The 23,182-nt window shown below is 40.3% G+C and overlaps 1 protein-coding gene across 1 annotated transcript in view; it reads right to left on the bottom strand.

Moving 5' to 3' along the window:
- Positions 1 to 3,383: 3,383 nt before the first annotated feature.
- Positions 3,384 to 23,182, bottom strand: part of SNAP91 (synaptosome associated protein 91) — a 63,386-nt gene continuing 43,587 nt past the window's right edge. The window contains exons 17-30 of the mRNA XM_066547374.1: positions 21,209 to 21,316; positions 20,416 to 20,676; positions 20,131 to 20,208; positions 19,954 to 20,025; positions 19,401 to 19,484; positions 18,483 to 18,566; positions 14,909 to 15,046; positions 13,476 to 13,625; positions 12,102 to 12,132; positions 10,804 to 10,915; positions 7,732 to 7,815; positions 7,558 to 7,662; positions 6,053 to 6,153; positions 3,384 to 4,816 (exon numbers count right to left, since the gene is read on the bottom strand). Of these exons, the coding sequence (XP_066403471.1) occupies positions 6,061 to 6,153; positions 7,558 to 7,662; positions 7,732 to 7,815; positions 10,804 to 10,915; positions 12,102 to 12,132; positions 13,476 to 13,625; positions 14,909 to 15,046; positions 18,483 to 18,566; positions 19,401 to 19,484; positions 19,954 to 20,025; positions 20,131 to 20,208; positions 20,416 to 20,676; positions 21,209 to 21,316 (1,400 nt within the window). The 3' untranslated portion in view covers positions 3,384 to 4,816; positions 6,053 to 6,060. The remainder of the gene's footprint in view (positions 4,817 to 6,052; positions 6,154 to 7,557; positions 7,663 to 7,731; positions 7,816 to 10,803; positions 10,916 to 12,101; positions 12,133 to 13,475; positions 13,626 to 14,908; positions 15,047 to 18,482; positions 18,567 to 19,400; positions 19,485 to 19,953; positions 20,026 to 20,130; positions 20,209 to 20,415; positions 20,677 to 21,208; positions 21,317 to 23,182) is intronic.

Here is a 23,182-nt window from a genome sequence, read left to right as displayed (position 1 = left end):
AACAGACGTCTTAAAAGGATGGTTACTTTATAATTTTATTATATTGAGGTAAATGGAGAAATCTCTTCTGTCATCACAATGGGCCACAACCAGGTAATAATTGACATAGACTCTCAAGACATTTACAGAAGGCTGATCATTTTTATTAAGAAACCCATACTTTTATACCCTAGTTTGCTATAGGTGGACCTAATTGGTCATCCAATCAAAACACCCTCACCACTGGCTAATTAAGAAACCACCCTTTGGTAAACAAATCTCCATAACACATTCCACATGTTCACAATACCAGGTGCAGCAAGTTAAGAATTGTTTCTCACTCTTTTCTCTGATCTTCTCACAGTCTTTCCCAGAATAATGCCTGGGAAAGTTGTCTGTTTCTCTCTGTGGCCAGAGAGCTGCTGCCACACTCTTCCATCATAATAAACTATATTTTGAAAATATGGCTCAAACTTGGCCATGTTTCTACCATGAGCATTTTAACGCAGGTGCTTTACAGTGCTCTGCAGAGTGGGCATTCACCAACCCTTCTACAGGTTCTCCAACACCATCAGACTACAGGTTTGCTCTCTTTAGTCCTTGCAGTGAATGGCACACCCAGAAACATTTTTCTTCACTTGTTTCAGTTTCTGGTCTCCTGCCTTTGCTAACTCTCAAAGGCTATTCTTACACCTCTAATTGCATGCAGAGATGTCTTGGGCAATGAAGCAAGCATTGGAATTCTGCTGCCCATATCACTTGCAGAGTGTAATTAAGGGAAGGGAAGAGGTGGTGAAGTTTAGAATCCAAGATCTGGAGCAGAAAAAACAGCAGTCCTGTCTGCTTTTAAGTATGTATAGCCTCACTCCTTCTGTAGTCCCATCTCTGAAATTCTTATTTCAACCCTTCATTACCATTCTAGTGTCTGCCACTTCCCACACTGCTCACAGCACTAGCAGTATATAACACATGGAAAAAAGATTTTCTATTTTAATAACATTTCTGATATATTTCAGGTCCTGGAAGGTCTGAATCAATAACTCAGTGTATTATCTTTATGTCACTGACACTACTCCTACCATGACAAGTTTCATTTGGCTTGCCTAGGCATTAAGAATTATTGGGATGTTTTTCCTTCCCCATGCAGAGTAAGTTATCTGAGCATGCAGCTCTTATTCTGGGATGAGAGATGGGGAAGGAGGGGCAGGAGCAAATGTTCATGTCACAAAGACAAAACAATGTCAGCTGTGGCCACCAGACATTTCATGAACTAGGTGCTCTCTGCCCCCAGTAAGTAGTACCCCATCATATCAAAGCAAATCGGAAGCAAATCTTCCTTTCCCTCTCTTTTGCCCCCACCCCAGAACAGCTTTTGCTCTTGACTTTCCTGCTTGTTTTTAGGGCAAGTCACTAGCCTTTGCAGCTGCCTTACTAAATCTTAAGAATGGAAGTTCAGGCAGCAGCCTGACTGTGCAACCAGCCTGAAAGGCTAAGGTGGTCCCCAGGATCTTAGAAGACAACTTAGAGGTTTAGTTCTCACCATCCAAACTTTCATCTGTGGAAACACCAGCATCAATCCAGAAGCCATCAACTCAAGCTACAGTATATTTACAGCTAAAATTTTCAAATAAAGCAAATTAAAATTAATGAACAAATGAACAAAGGAGTGGAGGCAATGCTAACTCCAAACATTAAAAAAAAAAAATCCATTCTGCAGAATGAGTTGGATTTTTTTCAAACCTCTGCAATAGGCTGAGTTCAGGTTCTCCAGGTGTTTACCACTCCTTAAGGCACTCACAGCTTAAGGAGGAGCTACAAAAGCCTTGTGGCCAGAGGTGCCAGCTTTCAAAGAAGTCAGCACACAGGTCAATAAGAACTTGGATAAGGGACATATCAGCTGTCTGAAATCTGTCCTCCTCTCATGAAAAATGCAGGGGAAGGAGACAGTTTCTTCTTTCTGCAGATGGGAGCACTCCTTTCCACCCACTCGTCCCTACAGCTTGTATTGAAAAGTGGTTAGTCATAGCAGGACACAGACACGTTCGTGCCTGGATGAGGAAACTCAGATGATAACAAGAACATGTTCTTGTCTACAGGCCAGGAGACAACCACGTGGCTGCCTTGCAAGCCAGATTTTATAACTCCTTTGTGCTAGGGAGAGCAAGTCACTTGTTTAGCCTTAGTCAGCATCTGGGGAAATACACTGGTTTTACTTCCCACAGAGAACAAACTTGTGCATGCTTTTCCCCCAAGCTTCCTTTTTGTCCAGGCTTCTATTTACTCACAGAATAACAAATCACACACACACAGAGCTGTTGGCCATGACATCTACAGAGAATGAACCAGAATCAGGACAAGGGCTGTGGACATGGATGAAGTTAATGCAGAAAGCAAATTATTCTCTGGTAGGAGCACATACCTGGCAAGGAGAAAACCCTCACCCTGAGGTCTGGCCCCTTGAAACATGTGATGTTGTAAACATTCATTTGCAATTCAGTGAGTAGCAGCTCATCCTCTCAATTTCAGTAAGACACTAATGAGCTTGTCTAAATATATTTACTTGTTTGATTATGATTCCTCTCTGAAAATGCTGTCCTTGAGAAGACATGCACAACACAGTGGTAAGAAGTCAAGCATTCTCTGCATTTGGCAAGACACAGCACACAGGCAGGGTAGGAAAAACCACGGTGAGCCTTTCTGGGGGTGCAGTTACTGACCTTGTCCAGGTCTTAATAGTGAGGAAACACAGCGATTTGCTGAGCCTTACCCATTTTTAATCCAGAAATTTGGGATGCAACTGAGAACTCATCATAAGGATGAGATATAAAATCAATGCCCCCTTTATCCTGCCCTGGGGCATTGCAAATCCTGCAGTGCCAGGTGATGGCACTGTGACAAGAGGGTTCTGGGCTCCCCCAAGTGCAGCCCTGCCCCCCACCCACCCTTCCACCCAACACCCTTCCAAGAAAGGCCTTTACAGTCCTGGGGCAGTCCCTGAGCCAGCTTTTCCTACCCATGGTTGCCATACGCTGGGCACAGCTGAAAACAGCTGGGAATGGTAAAGAGATGAGATTATTGATGGGGTTATTCAGATACATAAAAGAAATTATTAAAAAAATCCTCTAGGACACACTTGGTAATTAATTGGCTGCAAAATTGGTGCAATGAGGGCAGAAAGCTGTCGATGTGGCACTTAGGGACATGGATGGGCAGGAGGTGGCAGTGTTAGGTTAACAGTTGGACTCTACGATCTTAGATGTCTTTTCCAATTTAAATCATTCTATAATTCTATAAAAATCATTCCCATATGCAGGAGACTCACCAATCAGTGTCAGGACCCAAACCCTCTCAGACTATATTATTGTGCTCAACATCTTAATGAGTATGAAACTGGCAACAAGATATTTACTTTGATCAAGGTGTTTATTGCATCTCAGAGGGCACACATGCACTGGGGTTTTTTGTTTTTTGGGTTTTTTTTTGTTTGGGATTTTTTTTTTAAACTGAAATACAAAGAAAAGCCATTTTGAAATTAACTTTTTATAGAACTTTCCCATTACAGTGTATGTTATCCCCACAGCAAATTCAGATACAACCACTTTTAATGGTACCATACATTGATTAAATAGTTCATTTGAAAGACTTTAGGTGAATATCTTTCCAACCCAATATGCTTTTACAGAGAACTGCCAAGCCACTTGTAACACTGATCAACAGTGACCTCATTGAAGAGTCAAGATCTTACACCAAGCCATCAGCAGAAACAGTATGAGAACAAATAAAAATCAAAGGAACACAGTATGTACAGTAAAGGGCATGGATCTCCGGATCAGAATTAAATCTAATCACCAATAATACAAAAGCTACTCACAGCGCATTCGGGGCAATGAGAAAACACTATCCTAAGGCATACACAGGTAAGCACTAAATTAAGAGATGTACAGAAGAACTGAACAGAGATGAGTAACATCACTTGTAATGTTTTGACTACAGATATACCAAAAAGTGCTCTCGTATTTGAAATCCTTTACTGTCAGCACAACTAGGGTTGCTTTTTCCCAACTACATGGAGAGAAACTGACCCTTTACTTATTTTCAGTGCATTTAGCAAGAACTGATAAATATGCCAATTATAAATGCAAAAACTTAAAGAATTAAAATAGATTTAAAAATAAAAACAGCAATAAATATGGTATTTTTTCCGATATGGGTTTTCATTCTTGGTAAATCATTGAAAAAGTATTTGTTATGGAAGTTTTCCTTTATATTACTTTAAATTATTTTAACATATACAGTGCCACAAAAATAAAACATTTTTTTCACGACAATTGAGATTCCTGTGACTGGAAAAAAAAAGGTATTCTGCACAATTTTGTAAGTATTTTCTTTACTATCTGGTATTATCACACTATGTTTTGTAACAGATAAAGGAGAAATTGAGTCCTAGGGGAACTTTGGGTGTCCTCAAAAAGTTATATACATTGAAACCTTCAAAAACCACAGACATTGCTCCAAATGGCTCACCAAACAACAGCTGCATAATCTGCCCCTGTGGGATAGGTTCAGAAAAGCACTAGAAGGCATCAGAAACATACATCCATTGTTTAAATTGTAAAACACAAATAACCCAAGTACACAAATTTCGAGAGAGTAGGGATAACAGCTAAGGTAGTACACATTCCTAATGTTCACTTTCACAGCTGTGCTACACGTTTCAGGAGGAAGAGAAAGTCTGAGTAAGCACTGGGTTTGGTACTGGTGGCTCACTGAGAAACTCTGAGCATCCATTTGTAGTCTCCAAACTCACGTTTTTAGCATCCAGTCAGAAAAAACGCAGCTGTGAATATAGAAAAGTATTAGATGAAAACTGATATAGCGAGTTAGTAAACCATGTTCTACAAAGAACACGAAATCTGCTCATCTCTCCACATCTCAAAGGATTTACCATCAGATTCTAGTGAAGCAGCAGTCTTCCCACAGCCAGTTATGAATCTTTCTATTATAAATACAAGTTGAAAGCAGTGAGTCCCAGCAGTGGTGTATCTCCACTCCTGGCTGTCTCTGCCAAGTGCCAGGTACACCTCTCTGGGGCTGGAACTGGGAGAAGGGTGAAGTGGAACTGGGAGATGCCTACTAAGAGCAGCCTGAATCACTGCTGCCAGCTCCAGTGCAGAGTGGGCTCAGAACAAATTTTAGAATTAAGCTCTAGGAAGGAAGAAAAGTGACTCATGAAGAAGGCTTTAAAGTTATGTAATGATTGTCCTCTCCTCACCTTATTCTAGACTTAATTATAAAATGCATACCTTATTTCTGCATTATTATTTTTTAATTGGCTTAAGCATTAATTCAATTTTATACTCCTACTTAGGCCCTCCAGAACCATCAGAATAATGTTTTGGCCTTTATTTCCTTCCTTTATGCAGCAGGAGGTACTGGTTTTTGCCTCTCCTCCATTTTTCTTTGCATTTACTCCTCTGTTCCTCCCCATTGTTGCTCTACACAGCACTGCTCAGGACCTCAGAGCCTTACCATTCAGAAAAGCAGTGCCTTGAAAAATTGTATGGCAGGGTAGAACATTAGCTGGCAGCAGTGAAGAGCTGCAAACAACTTCCCCTTGATGACAAGAATATCTAAGTTTTTCCCCTTTTGACACCTTCACACCTATGATACCAAATCTGTTTCAACACCCACAAGAGTGGAAAAAGCCTCTTCTGCACCATTTCCCTCCCCCCACAATTTGTACCCTGCTACCAGTCTATGTGTTTCAGTAATAACTTCAAGAAAATACCCAAACATGAATGCTTGGACTAAATGGAAACAAGGAAAAAAAAAAGGAAGTTATGCATTGAAGATACTTTTTTTTTTTGCCAAAAGCAACTGTTAGAAAAAGTTTATCTGTGAGTCAAGATTTCAGGCTAAAGTTAAGAGTGTGGACAGAGAATTTGGTTTTCGATACAGTGCATGTTTCTAGCTCTGCAGCTGCGATTTTATCTGTCATATTCAACCTAAACAACATCTGTGTGCCAGACATGTACCAGAGAGTGACATGCTCGAGCAGGCAGCCACAGAATACCTTATCGTTTACAAGAAATCCTTGATGTTAAGATCCGCTAATGGGTCCTTTGTTGGAGGTTTCTTGGGGCTCTGAGTAGCAGGAGTTGGGCTTGGAGAAAGCTGACAGACGCCAGCCAGGAAGGCAGGAAAAAAACAAAGCAGACAAGAATACACAAGCGTTAGATAGACACAGGCAGTTCTCACACAAGCACATTGCAAGCATAAAAAGTTCTCATTTGTCTGAAGTCCAGCCGTTTTGCTCAAGCATTGTTTGGATTCCATAACAATGTTTGGCAGGTTTAGTGGCTAGGGCTATAAATACTGCAGATTTTAACTAGCATAGCTTGAGATCCCTCCCTCCCTGTAAAACAGGGAGGTGTTAGAACCTTCAACCCACACAGAAGAGACAATTGTTAGATGTTAAAAACCAAGTTCAGAGCAAGCAGAGTGCATCCTCCAGGGTACTGAAATTCCCTGTTACTAGCAGTTAAGTACAAATTATTTGACATTGGTAATGTAAATAAGAGTCCAAAACAAACTGGAAATATGACTAGATCATACTGGGTTTCACCTTTGACAGGTATAAAAATGGTCATTCAATAGAAAACATCGGTTTTGAAGTTCCATGCAAAACTTCTGATTATGGTGGTCGAATGATTCTCCCATTCTGCCCTTACTCCTCCCCATTCCTACCTCAACTTAGGGCACAAGAGGTATTTTATATCTAGCCCTGGCACCTTGATGAGCACTCTCAGAAAAAAATTTCTGTGTCCCATCATGGTATTCTTGGTAAGTGCAGAGATAGTTTAAAGTGGAAGGAAAAGCAAGACTAAGTATATTCTTACTTACAGCAGTTTCAAGTTCTTTCTATTTTTACACAGAAAACCTTGACAAGCTTCACTGGGAATGTAGTTCCCTACATAAAAATGGTGGCTTGCTATATGTTGATTGCTTAGTATTTGCAAAACAAGGGCAGCCTGGTTTCCAGGGTTACCAATGAGCTTTTACAGCTGCAGAATCAACTTCCATCTCCCTCCTTACTTGAAAGGCAAGATGGACTTCTAACTCACAAAAAGAAAAATACTACAGCTAAATAATTTCCTGCATCTCCTTTGGAAAGGTTTTTTCTTTTCAGTGGTATTACAAACCAAACTCTATTTGAAGTAATAGCCTGGGACAGGTGTTACAGCTTATGCTGCATCACCTGCTGAGTGTAGCTATAGTAAATTTTGGTAGGCTGTGAACAGAATAGCAGTGCCTGAGAGTTCCACTTGGACCTTTATTCAAATATCCTCCAAAACCAGATCTTGGATGCAGTTAGCTCTAGGAGACTTTTCAAACCTGTTCCATTGGTCTCATATAAGGCAACTGCAAAAAAATTCCAGGTGGTTCATGTGATTTGCTGCAAGGCAGGCAGCTGATCCTTGGCCCAGAGCTAGAGCTGAGCTGACATAATGCACAGACACAAGCTACTTTCTAGAGACATGGAGAGCAATAAAGCATTGGTGTAGCCACGATGCTCACCTGTACACCAGGGCCAGCGGCGGCTCCAAACGGGGGCCTCATCATGGGCTGCCCGTACATCACCGGCTGCTGGGGCATCATGGGCACCCCTGCACCTGCTGGGGGCTGCAAACCAACACTGAGTCAGCAGGGGCTGGGTGAGGGAAGGACAGAGGTGTAGCAAAAGAGACTCACCATCCCAAATGCTGCTCCTGGCTGTGGGACAGGTGGAGTACCTGCTGCTGCAGGAACAGCACTTGCTGGAGGCACAGCTCCCGCCTAAAAAAAAAAAAAAAAAAGGCAAAAAAGCACAAAAATCTAACAGCAACCATCTGGAAACCACACAGAGTCTCAAGCATTCTCAAAGCTGTTCTGGAAAGTAGGACTGTTATGCAGCACATATGCAGCCTCAAAACCACAATGCTTCAAAGAATGAGAGAGCTGAATGAGTCCTTATGCTCAGCTTCTTTCTTCATGAGAAAGCAATGGTGACAGACTCCATTCTCTTCATGAACAGAGTCCATTTACTGACTACAACTCAAAATAGGCCCAAGAAAACACAGTTTCCTTCTCCTTCTAACAGTGTAAGAAAGCACCCAAATTTCATAACAGCTAACACACTATGACACTTATTGTAGCAGTGTATTTTAGTAAAAGCTTAAGCAGACTGTAAAGCTAAAGGAAATAGCTGCTATAATTAGTTTACAGTGAAGAAAAAATAATTATGCACCAAGATTCATTGAAGTTAAAGCATAAGTTCACACACTTAAACCACAATCAGAACCATTACTAAGGACAGTTTAGTTTGTCTTGCTATGATTTTCATTCATATTGGTACGATTTTCATTCAAATAATAAAAGGACAAAAACAAAAGGTTATCTTCCACTACAATTCAGGGAGAACTGTTAGTTGAGTAGTCTGACTGGATATACAGCACAAGAGCACCTTTAAAAAGGCCACCCCACCTCACTTATTTAGCACAGCCTACGCATCATCCCTTTTGGCTGCCTTCTGTGTAACTCCCATGCAGTGTCTCCTTATAGCCTTGAAGACATCTAAACCTTTCCTTTTCACAGATATATACAACGCAAATTATGAACAACTCTGAGGAGAGGCAGAAAGTATTCAAGGAAGGGATGTAAAAAGGGCAGTAGGATTTCATTATTGCTCTTGTATGGCCTAAGCATACTGGCACCATTTCTCAGGCTGTTACAGGAGCTGTATGGTTGTGCCTGTGCCTCCACATCTTTATCACCCGCCTCGAGTCAGTAACATCCCACGACACGTGGAGAGCAGCTAGCACACTTACAGTTCAAAGGAGAGTGTGTCTCTGGAGATACGCTGGAACTGTACAGTCCACTTCTGTGAATGCTGCATTTTAGTGCCTTTGGTTGATCCTTGCTTCCAGACTAAAACATGCCAGTTTTTTAAGAAGTTGGAGACAAGTCAAGATAACCTGTCCCAGACTTATTTATCCAAACTACTACATTTTCTGGCTAAGAATTTATGAACTCTATTCTAGTCTGAAAGTTTCAGGGAAGCATTTCAGTTAAAAATTATACCGTGCTAGCAGAGTCTCCAAACTAAAACCAAGATCTGGACAGTCAGGTATGTAAAGCAAGAAACTAAACCACACAGGTTAATGACATCAGATGCAGTGATCTGACTGCTTTTACACAGTACACATTGTAGCTCAATATCCAGTCAGGCAGATGCCAAGAAAATGGCCATACAAACTGAATCTGCTCCTGCCTCTAAGCACAAGGTCACTTGAGGGCATGGGGTTTGATGTAATTCTGCTGATTTTAATCCTGGAATTGAAAGCTCACAAGGAAGGCAAGAAGTGACCAAAACTTAAGTGGTTCAACAGTGACACAAATAAAAGCTTCATTTTTTTCATTCACATTTATTTTGCCTGCAGACCTGGGTTTCTTTGGTTTCAAAAAGTACCTAAGTGCATGATTCTGAAGAAATATATACAACACAAATGTTTCATAAAATGGTACCAAAACTACCCAGCTTCCCAGAAAGACCAATTACTTCTCAGATGGTAAAATCACTACAAGATCAGACTGATGCTGCAGAAGCTCAAAATTTCAGGCAGTACAAGTCATCAGGTAGTTCACATCAAATAAAGCAGTAAAGAGATAATTTTCAAGCTTACAGCACAGAAATGGTTAATCACTATTGCCATATTCAAATCACTGGCTGAGAATTGTCTGTTGGACAGACAGTCCAAGGGGAGCTGTGTTAGAAGCTTCTAGCTAGTTTTAAAGCCAGCAGTAGTAACTGTAGTGCAGGTGAGTGCTGTTAGTATCTTCATGTTTAGTAAGTGCAGTAAAAGGTCAAAAAAAATTCACTTACACTGTACAGTATTGCCCAGCCTTTCTATCAAGAAAAAAAAAGTTGATGTTACAACTAACACATAAGTGAGGTACAGAGAATTCTTGTGTCTTCCATAGCATTATGGAACGTGCTCAGAGTCATGTCAACACCTGACTGTGGCAGCAAGGAACTGAAGTGGTCATGGTCCCCTTTCAGAGTTCTTTCTTTCCTTTGCCAACCCAACCTCGTTCAAATGGAGGCTGTTTTAAGCCTTGTGAGACATTTGATGAGGTTGATGAGATGAGGTATTACTTCTCTGCAGAATACTTTTGTAGCTCACTCATTATCAAGTTGCTCTTGTTCCAAGTTTAGATTTTTAGCTCAATTTGACCCTCTTCTCTCAAAATTAGTGCCTTCTGATGCTTTTTACAGGGTAATCTTACCTTTTCCAACTGCTCTACCCTGCTAAATAAGCTACCTACTCCTAATCTAACATCAGGTACTTGATCAGTATGAATACTGTGTAGTCTTTTGATCTACTTCATCCAGTAAAACTTGTGGAAAACCTACGTACTTTCTCTCCTTATAGTACATCAGCTTTGGATCAATAATATTTTATTTTGAGCACTTGACCTGGCCCTGATCCTGGCCAGATCTACATGGCTAATCACACACTTGGAAATGCCCACAGGTATTAAACGTACAGGTAGAGCAATACCTTGATACACAAGCTAGTGTATTTTTCATTTACTACTCAATTGTTTATTTATACCCACTGTAAATGGGTTCTTAAAAAATGTGACTTGAAATACTCATATAATTTACACAGAAGCAAACTCTTTAGCCTCAGTAGAGCGGAGCAGACCCTGCAGGTATGCTTGCACAGCCTCATCAAATATTGGAAGTCCAATACCAGTGCTGTCTATGGATTAACCACCTACCAAAGGACCACCTGGGACACCACCAGTTGACCATGTTGCAGGTGCTACTTTTGGCTGCCAGTTCGCTCCTCCTGTTAACTTTTTCTCTCCAGCATTCCACTGCAGGTCTCCCCTAACAGAGAGGGAGAGAGGCAGGCTATTATTTGAACACTTCCACAGTGAAAATGAAAAGCAGTTGCAGCATACATTAGCATTAGACGTGCAGCTACATTAGCTTATGGTGTATGCAGTTATTAACAGAAAGATTTACTTTTAGTGACACTCAGTTTCAAGGGTTGTTAGCAGTAGACACCAGAACACTCTACGCTGAAGTCAGTTACATGGTTATGGCCTTTGTGGTGAGAATTAAAGAGAAGTTTTGCTTAGTATTGACTGAAGGTAACATATCACATATACCCTTGCAAAGTAGGAAGAGGGACTGCTACTGCCTATTCTACTGGGGCCAGGCAGGAGAGCTGCCTGCTAGATGTCTTTGAAAGGCCATTTCAGTGCTGGAAATCTTGCTCAGACAGCTGGAGAAGGAAAGCATTCAGTTCTGCAAAAAGTTGATAGATACAAGAGAAACAAATCATTCATAGAATAAAAGGGCTGTCGAAAAACCAGGTTTTGTTACAGGCTGCCCTACCCAGAATAAAATACACCATTTGAACAAAGTAGATTGAAGGAAGCTACATTTTGAGGCTAAACCTCATGATATGTTTGTGCACATCCCTCCTATCACAGAGACACAAAACATTTTGAAGTCTTGCATACAGAGGAAGGCTCAGGGCACAAGCAAGCAGTTAGATTAGGAAGACGAAAACATAAATGCAATGTTGTAAGTATTTCTTTTTGCAAAAAGAAAGTTATCACTGCATGGAATTAACCTCTTTTCTATTTTGGAAGTATTTCAATGCCTACACAACAAGTACATCCAACATCTGTAAAAATATAACACAACTATTACATATTAGCATAGATTACTGAGAGGAGCTATAAAATATATATATTATCTGGACTATTTGTTCATTATAAGCTGTTTGGAAATCAGCTATCCAACATGAAAACAGTAATTTATAGGAAAAAATATTTCTAACACTCAGATTCAAGACAGTAGTTTTATAAGCTATATCAGGAATGCTGAACCTTAATTATTCAGTGAACCTGTACAGAATAGAATACTTTCTTCAGAATTTTTCTGGACTGGGAGGTCAGAGCATATAACCAATTCATTGCTACTTAATAAACACTGAAATAGAGGTAGTGCTTTACACCAGAGTAGAAAACTTCCTTTTATCTTTAAGCAAAGTTGAACTTACTTTTTAGAAGTAGTACCAGAAATTCCAAGATCTGAAAATTGTAAGGAAAAAAGGAAATAAAAAAGAAACCACACGTTTAGAAAATTGGAGTCTGTCAAAGCAACAGCTTACATTTCATTGCATTGGGGCCTATCAAGAGCAAAAAAGTTTTGGCTGTCTTCATTTAGACAGCATCAGAGGACTGGCCACATCTACCTATTCTTCAGGACAAACATCTGAGAAACCCTGCACATGTCTTGCACTTGAGAAAGTCAATTTTGCTTCAACAGCAAATAAAAGTAACTATATTTAGGCCCACAAAATGCCAAGTTATTTGAGAGCACGAAACTATTTACCATGAATGGTAACACTAGTTTCTCTTCCTCATTACACATACAGAAATAAAAAGCTGTATTCTACATACACTAAAGGTGGACATTGCCTATAAGTTTTCCACTGCTTTATCTGCTTGGTCACACATGGAAACTCCAAATAATTTCTTTAATTACCCTTTGGAAGAAGCCTTAAGTAAAATTTTAAAGAGTACTCTTCTCACAGGACCATTATAACTCCTGTAATTCATAACTTGCTGTTTGATTTTCTCCTCCAAACTTTGATATAGCAGGTGATTTGCAGAAGACATTTGAAGGGATTTGGAGTCTTGCTGACTTCTAAGCACAGTATTTTCCTCCACACCTAACAGCCATGTCTGCATCATAAGATCAGTTACATCTTTGTTGTGGTGTGTTTACATGTACTGAGGGAGTATTCATTTTATACAACTTCAGCAGGATTACACCTTAGCCTAGGTGGGTTTCTGTTAGGTTTTTTGCAGGGGTTGCAGCTACTGATCTCTAATTACAAAGGCTCTAGCCCTTTTTCCTACTACAGGAAAGTACATATTTAAGTTCAGCATTTTAAGAACATGTTTGGTAAGTTCTCTGCCCCTGAAAGAAGGCCTGTTCTTGAGTGCACTCATCACCCCACTGCTACTCTTTTTCTCATTAAACATGAAGTCAGCTATTTGTGTCCACCTCCTTTGCTGCTTAAACTGCTGTCAGACACTTTGGACAATTTTCACCTTTCCACTTTTTACAGAGGGGCACATCCATTAAGAGTCTGATGTGCCTCTGAAATGTAGCTGGGATGATCAGATATTACAAATCACACCTACCAAACAAATGCCAGTATTTGACTCAGATCCTGGGCTCCAAGAAGGACAAACCCAGACTAAGTGAATCAGCTATCTGAACCAAGCCTTATTCCTGCTGATAGCTTCCCCACTTTCCACAGCAGAACAGGAGGATACTGAAGCAAGCTAAAATAGACAATTATTTGCTCCATGGAAAAGCAACATGCATGCCACACCACTTAAACCCAAAATTTGTCACTTACTGCCTACTAAGTTTGCAAGAGACGAATCAAGATCACTCCCAAGGCCTTTGCTTGCTGCTGCAGCAGGGACTGTTGCTGTGGCTGTAGGTGCTACAGGCTGACCAGAAGGAACCATAGTTGGCATAAGAAGATCACCTAAGCCATCAAACACTGGAAGTGAAAGGAAAGTGAGTTAGAACCACAGCTGTGATCAAAAATGCACTGCTTGCTACTCTGCTGTTGCTCAACGAATACAGCACAGACAACCACACCACAAGTCTTACCGAAACACCATTTGACATTGAAAGTAATGCCAACAAGGGCATGCATGTCATTTTACTAGACACTGAATGTACAATAATCCTCAAAAAACTATACCAATGAAAACTAACATGAGAAGACATGCCTAAAAAAGGGATTTAATTGGAGCATTGAATCTACATAGATACAGCACCACTTCCACATGACACTATTTTTCTTACAACCATCCTTACAGAGATGTCAGATACACACACATTTGTCAGGAGATATTCATTTAAAGGTTTTTAAAATGAACATCTTGCTGCAAACACCAGTCAGAATTACTGTGGCAAAGGCAGTCTTATACCTTGACATCTCACAGCAACAGGATTGGCAGTCTCAAGATGTTACTATTCACTTGCAAGCAGCAGGGAATCGGGAAAACCTACTAACATCTTATGAGATCAGAAGGAACCAGAACCATCCACACAGACAGTGCTATTCTCCTTAGTCATCTAACTCAGAAGTTCATTTTTTAGATCCCTTGAAGTCAAACTGCTTGGTACATCTTATGCCTGAGTTCTATCTTCTGATCTGTATTTCAGGTACATGCTAATGTTAAGTCAACAGGGAGGGGTAGCATGTGCACTGGCAAGCAACCAAATAACCAAGCAGCAGTATTATTTCCATCTTTTTTTCTTGTACAGTTGTAGAACTCACCAATTTTAAGTTTGTAGCAAGGACCCAGCATGAAAAATATAGAATGGAAGAGATGCAAACAAAATGATAGCAGTGATAAAAGTTTAAGCTTATAGTCAGGCAAAGAACTCTAGGGCAGTTTCTGTTGTGTGTGCCCTAAGGTGCCATGCAGGCTCCAGAGCATCATCAGAAGCAGTGGCAACATGACTTGCCTCTATACTTGATTTACAAAGTAGAGTTTTCCTTGTTTGTGTAATTCCTGATTCATGCTATCAAGCACATGCAAGGATGATGTATACACTAGTTTGTCTTTTACTGACATGGTAGAATAAAAAATGGGTACAGAGAGCTCTTGGGCACACACCAGCCTTATCACCACCCTGAGGTTCTTCCAGTAAGAAAGAAAAAGGAGGTCACTGATATTGCCTGTACTCAGAGCCTAAATATGGTGTCATTAACTCATCTACTACACAAAATGCACTAGAAAATTCACAGGAAGAAACCCTGTAGCTCACCTGATGCATCAAATGAACCGCCAGTTGTTGGAGCTGTTGTTCCAAAAGCTGCATCAAAGTTAGGCTGTAGTAATCCAGTTTGAGCTGGAGTGACTGGGGATGGTGATGGAGAGGGAGCAATAAAGGAACCTCCAAAACCTTTAAAAAACACATAAGAGAGGTGAGGACGTTAGAGTCAGCCTTGTTAGACTGCTTACCAAAACCTCAGTCTGTAGAGGGTGGAATGATAAAGAGAATTCTTACTAGGCCATTTTAAAATAAAGAACATTTCAGCAGCCTATGTGAGCTTCCCTATGTTTATTAGGCTCACTTCAGTATAATGGGACCAAGAGGTCCTCATAATCCAAATCCTAGACCACAGCAAGTCTCATGCTCACAGTAGCCAACCCTGAATATGGAAAAATGCACTGGCATCAGAGATCTGCCCTCATCTCTTCACAGTCTGTTCTTGACATGAGTTTGTCATGGAATAATGTAGGTTGGAAGGGATCTCTGGAAGTCAGCCAGCCACACATCCTGTTTAAAGTCAGTTTAATCAAATCAAGTTGCCCAGCCATCTGCCTTAGCACCTTCAAGAGGAGCTCTTACTGGCTCTCTGGGTGGCCTGTTGTCATATCAGACCATTACACTATTTAATGAGTTTCCCACACACATTTCCTTTTTTTACTATCTTTGTGCACCTCTAAGAAGAACCTCCTCTGCATGCTCCTGTGAGTTTAGACATCTATAAGCATCTTTTTAAGGCTGAATGAGCCTAGTTCAGCCTCTCTGCATGTGTCATATGCACAAGTCATCATCTCTGTGGCACTGAACTCACTCTGGTATACTCCACATCAAGAGATTCTCTAATGCATTCCAGACTACCCATGCCCAGCTGCATTCCCCATCTCCCTTCCAGCACATGCTACAGTGGCTCCAGTTGCCCTAGTGACAAAGCTTGTGACAGTGATGCTTTCTCAGGCTGCCTAAAAGAGGCTTCCTCTACTTGCCTCTTCTTGAGGAGGTGGTCTGCAGCAGATACCTGCTAAAACACTAGATCACCACCTGCCCACTAGCCCAAGGCAAAGCTCAGTGCATTAAAATACCTGCACAAAAGTACAGATCTCCACAGAACCAGACCAGAAGCAGGTTGACCAGATCCAGGGATGACAAAGGCAGCTCACTGCAGCAATTCCTAAAGTACAGGAGCCACCTAAAGAGCCTGTCTTTCCACTTTCCTGAGTGAGAACAAGGAGCCTGGCAGAAAGGTATGAGCCAATATCCATTAATAAGGTTCTGTTTAGAAAATTTTGTAAGCTTTTGCAAAGCCCCATAAAGTGTCTGTTTTTCCAGCTACAGAAGAGAGGACTCCCCAGCTTCTGGTGAAGATTTGTATGATGACTGGTCTTAATTTCATGGCTTTTCACCTTGCACAATTTAAGAGGAATACCAGGCCCAGAAGCCATAAAATTCTTTAATGAACCAAGTTCCTAGCTGTCTAGAGATTGCACAAGACCCCAGGAAAGGCTGCAGAAACAGCAGCAACTGAGTTAGATGTGTTGTCTGGACACCCCCAACTGCCTGATTTTGAGGTTGCTTTTACACAGTCAAGTAAGATTTCATATAAGAACATGTTATTTGTATACATACTAGGACATACAAGCACACAATTTAATTGAATAGAAAGATCTAGAAGGGAAAATGGCTAGACTGTTTTATTTATCAGCAAAGTTCTGGTTTTGTCTGCTGAAAGGCTTGGAGTAGGAAAACATTTCTTCCAAAATTCCTAAGCAAGCCAAGAAGGGGCAGGAACTCATTTGACAGCAGAACACGTAAAGCAATTAGGAATAGTAAGTATACTCATAACATTATGCATATAAACACTTAGTACAACCAAACACTCATAAACCATGAAGGACACGCCTTCAGCCATGATATGAACTCCAGACACTATTAAATTTAAAACTGGATTACACTGCAGGCTATACATCTGCCATTATCTAGAATGAACAAATGCTTAGCAATATGCTGCAATGTTTATAGACTCCCTCTGTCTGCCAAAAAAATAAAATCAAATCTACTTGGAGCCCTTTGAAATGTATATTCAAAACATAAATAAAATAAAATTTAAAAAATCATCAATTCACCCCAACTGCTTCAGGTCTGCTTGAGTATTTAGACTTAGAACATCACTTTTATAATTTAGGTTTTGATTTAATGCAACTCATCAGATTCAGAGTGCACGTTGCTGAAGTTTAAAGCCATATGGAGCACAATTCCTGCTTGCATTTAAGGTTAGTTATGGATAATGACATAAAATATTTTGTCCTGTAATGTTTGCATAAGCAGAATTAGCTTCTGTCCACCAACCTTGTTGCATCCAGTCTCCTGATAGCACATGTAACTGCAAAAGACTGTCATGTTCCAGAATCTATTAGTTAAAATTTGATCTATGGCCTTAAGCCATCTATAAACTACTACAAAGACCTATCAAAGAAATATGAAAAAAAAAAGTAGTCTTCCACCTTAAAATCTGAAGCAGTCTGTCCTAAAGCTTTAGCATGCATTTACACATTATGTCCCAATTTAAGAATCTGGCTTCCTGATTGAGAATGGATGTATGCCTTATTATTATCTAGACAACTTCCTTCATTCCTGTGGCACAACTAGACAATGTCCACACTTTGAGAAGATACTTGGAGATGTAGTGATAACCTACCCACCAATTCTACAAATTGTGCTGGTTTTGGCTGGGGTAGCATTAATTTAAATCATGACACAAATTCCCCTTTCAGAAACATGGGAGAATTTAAGACAAGTCTTCAAAGTAGAAGTGCATGTGTTGGGATTTTGCCCTTTACAAACTTCAAACTGGGATGGGGAGGAGTCAGAGCTGTTTAGCTCAGCCACTACAATATATGGTATAGCAAGAATTTTGGAGAGTAGAACACAAAGAATTCAGCTGAAGCTGCTTACCTGTAGGGTGCAGACTAAAATAATACAGTTATCCAAACTTTGATATAGGCTGTGACAGTGGTGAGAGACCTCATCTCACCCAGTGTGAGGAGAAGGTCTCTATCACTTCTCCGTCCTTGTGCTCAGAAAACCATGCTCACATCAACCCACTCTCCTTGGCAAAATGCAAGACTGCTACCAAGTCAGTCATTCAAGCTACTAATATTTAGGTGCTCAACCCAATTAAAGAAACGAAATTGAATGAACTCAAAATTTAATTAGCAGTAAGGAACAAGAAGAATAGCCTGAAATATTGCTTAACTTTAGTACTGTTACAGACAGCCAAAGAAACTTCATGGAGACACTCATACTCTGTGAACAGTACAGAAAAATAAGGCTGTGTGGGAGGTAGGAAAACAAAGAACATGGAAAGAAGATAATCTAGGAAGTTAGCTTGTACTTCATTATATTGCCTCCATTATAAGCCATTCTAGTTTTAATTAAAACTAAACTAAAGTACTAAGAAATCTTGTGAATAATTATTTTATTTCACTATCTACACCCAAAGAACATAAAAGATTTCAAACACCATTTCTTAGTATTGCTCTAAAGTAACAAGTTTTTAGTAGTTCTTTATTACCAGCAAGTAGGTCTGCAGAAGCTGAGGAACTAGAAGCAGCCTGGGTAGTGGGCTGGGGTTCAGGAGCACTACTTCCAAAAGCATCTAAAGGGAATTCCAGAAAGCATCAAGAAAAAGTGAGACATTCAATATTAAATACATCAATTCATCACTTATCAAAAGATGACAAAAGAAAGTAGCTTCATACATCAGAAGAAGAAAATGAAACTGCTTGGCCATCCTTATTGCAGAGCAGTACCATGGATGCAAAGTTCAGGTGGAAAAAGGATGTACAACAAACCAGCACCTGAAAGAAATCTCCTTTATTTGGACCTCTTCTCAGATACAAATCACAGCATTCAAGACAACAGGACTTTGGAGATGAATGCATTGGCTGAAAGTTTGGAGTCATTCCAGCCAGAAGCCACTAGCTCACATGAAATGTTCTCAGAGGAATATCTCACTAATGTTTGGAATTCACTGCTTCTAAGCACCACTTCTGTTTCTCAACATGCCTAGAGTTGGTTGTGTCCATCCTAATTTCCACCTTGTCAAATCCCATGATTCAGATATACCCAGTTTGAGACAAATCACCCTCAAAAGTTCAGCTGCTTTGAGAAACGGAACTGAGAGGAAACAGCATGACCATGGAGATTAGCAATGAAGAAAGAGGACAGAGCAGAATTTCACTGGACATCTGAGGAAGAGCCACACATGCACTGACTGGGGACAGAATGGCAAGTGTCATGACAACAGAAGGACCAGAAAGCTTATTTGCAGTTCGTTATGGTGCAAGTTTAAGAACCAGATGTGCCAGACGCAGCCCTAAGGCCACACAGAAAAGTTGAGAAGGGGGAAACCCGCAGCTTTAGCAAAGCGCAAAGGTAATCGAAATGAAGTGATTCAACTCTGAAGTGGTGAGGAAACAAAAATACCCACCACCAAATAGGTCAATCACACCTGAAGAATCCACCTTTGCTGGAGAGGCAGCGGGTAGAGGAGAGGGGGCTGCAAATGCATCCACTGCAGTAAGCATAGGATAAATAATATTTAGTATCAACAAGGCAACAGTGATAGCTAAATATTTCAAAGCCACATGGGCTCCAACAGTTAGTACCACAGGTTTGGTAAATTCGGGTAATAGTCTCTAGAACTGCAAACAGAAAGTGTTACATTTCTCACACAGCAACTGAAAACCACAGTACTTTAAAGAAAACATTGCTTATTAAGCATTTTCTTATGCCTCGAGGAGGATTTGCTCTCCCAACAACCACATCACTTACTTACTGAACTTCAGTGTCAGCCACTTCATGATTTGCATCTTCAGCAAGTGCACATCTTGTGACCAAAGCAGCAAACCCAAAACTTAATATGTCTTGATATTTCAGTTTAAGGATGTAAATTGGCAGTAAGTTTATTTTTTTTTTTTACTTTTGGAAAAAAATCCAAACCCGGGAAGTCTGTGGAATGGCCTGTGAAAACAAGCACTCACCAGATAAGAGATCACCAGTGAGAGAACTCTCAGGCACAGGAGAAGCTCCAGGTTGTGGAGATGAAAATGTATCTTTCAGGAAGAAAAGAAAGAACGAGAAGTAAGTATCACTCAATTCAAGTTTACACCATTACACAGGCTCAAAGCAGCAGAGTATCAGAAGAATTCTCTCTTTACCTGTACCAAAGAGATCTATGCTAGGAGTAGCATCAGGTTTAGGTGCTGCAGGTGCATCAGGAGCAGACTCAAATAAATCTAAGGCCAAGAACACAACACATCTTTAACTCATTTTTGAAAGGCAGGACTGAAAACAGAAGTTTCCAATTTTGCACATCATATTTGAAATTAACAGGCTCTCTGCTTTGAAAGCCTAGCACACAACACGCATGCAACAATGAATCGTTCATTTGGTACTCCTGACAGATCAATCCACCAGAATCAAAGAGTTAAAAACAAAATTACCACCAAATATATCTAGAGCAGGAGGAGCGGAGGTGGTGGCGGTAGCAGAAGTGGTGGCAGTAGTGGTGGTAGTGGCAGTAGCTGTAGTAGCAGTAGCAGCAGCAGCAACAGCAGCAGCTGGAGAAGGAGTTGTTGCAGGAACTGGAGTGGCTGCACTAGTTGTAGGGGTAACTACAGGAACAGCAGTCTCTGTTGGCTTCATAGCAAAGAGGTCCAGCTCAGGAGCAGCCTCTGCACTACCTTCGGATGGGGCAAAGGGGTCTTGTAAAAAGGAGAGGGGAAATATATGTGTATGCATACTTAGGATCAGTGAGGGAGGAAGTCAAGAACAAAGCAACTATAGGCAATGCACATACTGCAAATACACGCACGCACACAGAGGAGGTCGCGCTAACATCTAGCTTACTTATCCAGACATGTTACTTAAGTTTTTCTAAAATAAAGGCTTTCTAAAAGGCTGAGAAGACTAGTTACTAGAGGGGAGAACTTTTAAAGGTTCTTTGACGAGGCCAAAAAACCAAATATGACAAAGGACTATCCAGGCTACTGTTAAAATTCAGCACTGACAGAACTGTTCATTAGCACTACCAAATTAACATGAAGTCACTGGGACTCGGCAACAGGCAGTTTTGTTAAGCATGCTCTTCAGTCTAAAGTTTGTTTTTACCAATTGCAAACAGTATGAAATTTTCAGAAAAACACACTGCCATGTAGTTTAAACAAAAAAAAAAACAAAACAAAAAACCCCCAAAAACCAGCAAAACAAGAGACTATCTAATGACATAAAACCCACCATTTCCTGAACATGCATCAAGAGCTGCTGCTACAGGGGTTGGGGTAGCTGGTGCTGCTGCCCCTTCAGCTGCTGCAGGGGCTTCCCCAGGAGAAGCTGCAAAGGCATCTTGGGTGCAGTTTAAAAACAGAAATTAAAAAAAACAAAAAGGAATAAAGAGAAGAAAAATATAGTAAAAGAACCAAGTTAAATTGCATAGGTAGACCCCCTTATACAACATGAATGTAATTACTCCAACAGCAAGACAACTCATGCAGCGCAAAACGCTTTGTCTCTCCCCCAACCCCACACAAGCAGGTTCTAGACAGGGTTTGCAGATGGAGCTTCTTGGGTTGCCCACAATAAGCACAATGAGTGCAAAAGAAGGCATTATTCTCATTGTATAAGGGTTCAGAGCAGCATGCTCATGTACTACCCAAAATCAACTAATTAACAAAATTAACTTAAGAGCAGATATTAACAACTTGCATGCTCAAAGCCTGTATTACATGTGATTAATCTGCAACTGTGAGTTTACTTGCATAGTGCTTTGCACTGTTATGAATAACAATCCAATTACTCTGGTAGATATTTGCAACTACCATTTCTAATCTTTGAGCCAAGTCAGTCATGCAACATCTGAAACATTGAACTTACTTGTTTTTTAACAGTACTCCAACTGGATGTTTCTGAGGCCATAATGTGATGCATAGGTTATATTTACTCAGCTTGCTTCAAACAGATCAAGATTGTTCATTTTAACCAATGGCTGGCCAGCCATAACCTGTCTGTCCTTTTAGGATCACTTCTAGACCAACCAGCCAAGTTAGAGAAAGTGACTAGTTTGGGGTTTTGGAATGACTTGCTCATAAGTTTTTTTGAATTTTTTTTTTTGTTTGCTGCTTGCTCTTTGACTCTTTTTTTCTTTTTGTTTGACAGTTCCTAAGTGGCATGCTTAAATTTCAAGCTATGAACAGCATTATTTCTAGGCTTAAACCAGCATTTGTGCTCTTAATTCTATGAAGTAGTCCTAATGGACTGTGCCATTTGGACTATCCTCATACGCAAGCATTTTCTCCACAAAAAAGGACAGCACAATGAGGATTAAATACTTCAAGATGCTTGTAAAGGACATTTTTCTATGCTACAAAAATTAGCAAGTTAAAAACATCTTTTGGGAAATACTGCAATTGCACTGTCAAATTAGCACAGGAAAAAGCTTAACATGCTTTAACTCGAATGTCAATTTTAAAATGAAAACAACCATTTTAAAAACAAATTCGTGCCAGGTAATCTAAAAAGCTCAAAAGAAACATGCATCGAAACTTCAACAGAAGGGAAGAAAGCACACTAGTCTTGTACAATAGAATTAAAATGAGTTAGTAGCAAAAAAGGCCTGCTAATAAGCCATTTCAAATATAATTCTATTTTTCAAGTAACAGGGTTGTTCAACAACAAAACTGGATGGCAGTTGTCCAAGTAAAAACAGCAGAATGAGTCAAGCATCCCAGTGCTGTATCTGTACCAGACACTGGCATGCTCCATGTGGAAGGAATTCAGCACAGAACTGAACTGAAGGGTTTTGCATCATCCTGCTTGAGAAGATGTTTTGTGTAACATCATGTGCAATCAGTTTTGCACTACAGGGCCAGCTTTCAGATGAAGGGGCACCCTGGGCTCTTTCAAAGAAATGTATTTGTGCCCACACAAGCTTGTAGGCCAACAGCACAGACATTGGTCAACCCTACTTATAATTATTTCCCAGAATGAAAGGATAGACTCCAGATAACATTTAAGGCAGAAATTCAGAATGTATAGAGCTAGCCACTAATTCTATGTTAGGATCACTTCAGCCTCAGAGCGATACCTATTCCTGTCCAGATTTAGGCTATTGAAGTTCCACATATAACAGATAATAATATAATAGATATTAAAGTGGGCACAAGTCCCTTCCAGCCCACAGATGCAAGGAAACAATTTGGCACCAGCTTTATT

The sequence above is a fragment of the Molothrus aeneus genome, chromosome 3 (assembly GCF_037042795.1).
Source record: "Molothrus aeneus isolate 106 chromosome 3, BPBGC_Maene_1.0, whole genome shotgun sequence".
Classification (NCBI taxonomy): Eukaryota; Metazoa; Chordata; class Aves; order Passeriformes; family Icteridae; genus Molothrus; species Molothrus aeneus.
The sequence above is the reverse complement of the archived record's forward strand: the minus strand, read 5'-3'. Positions and strand labels throughout refer to the sequence as shown.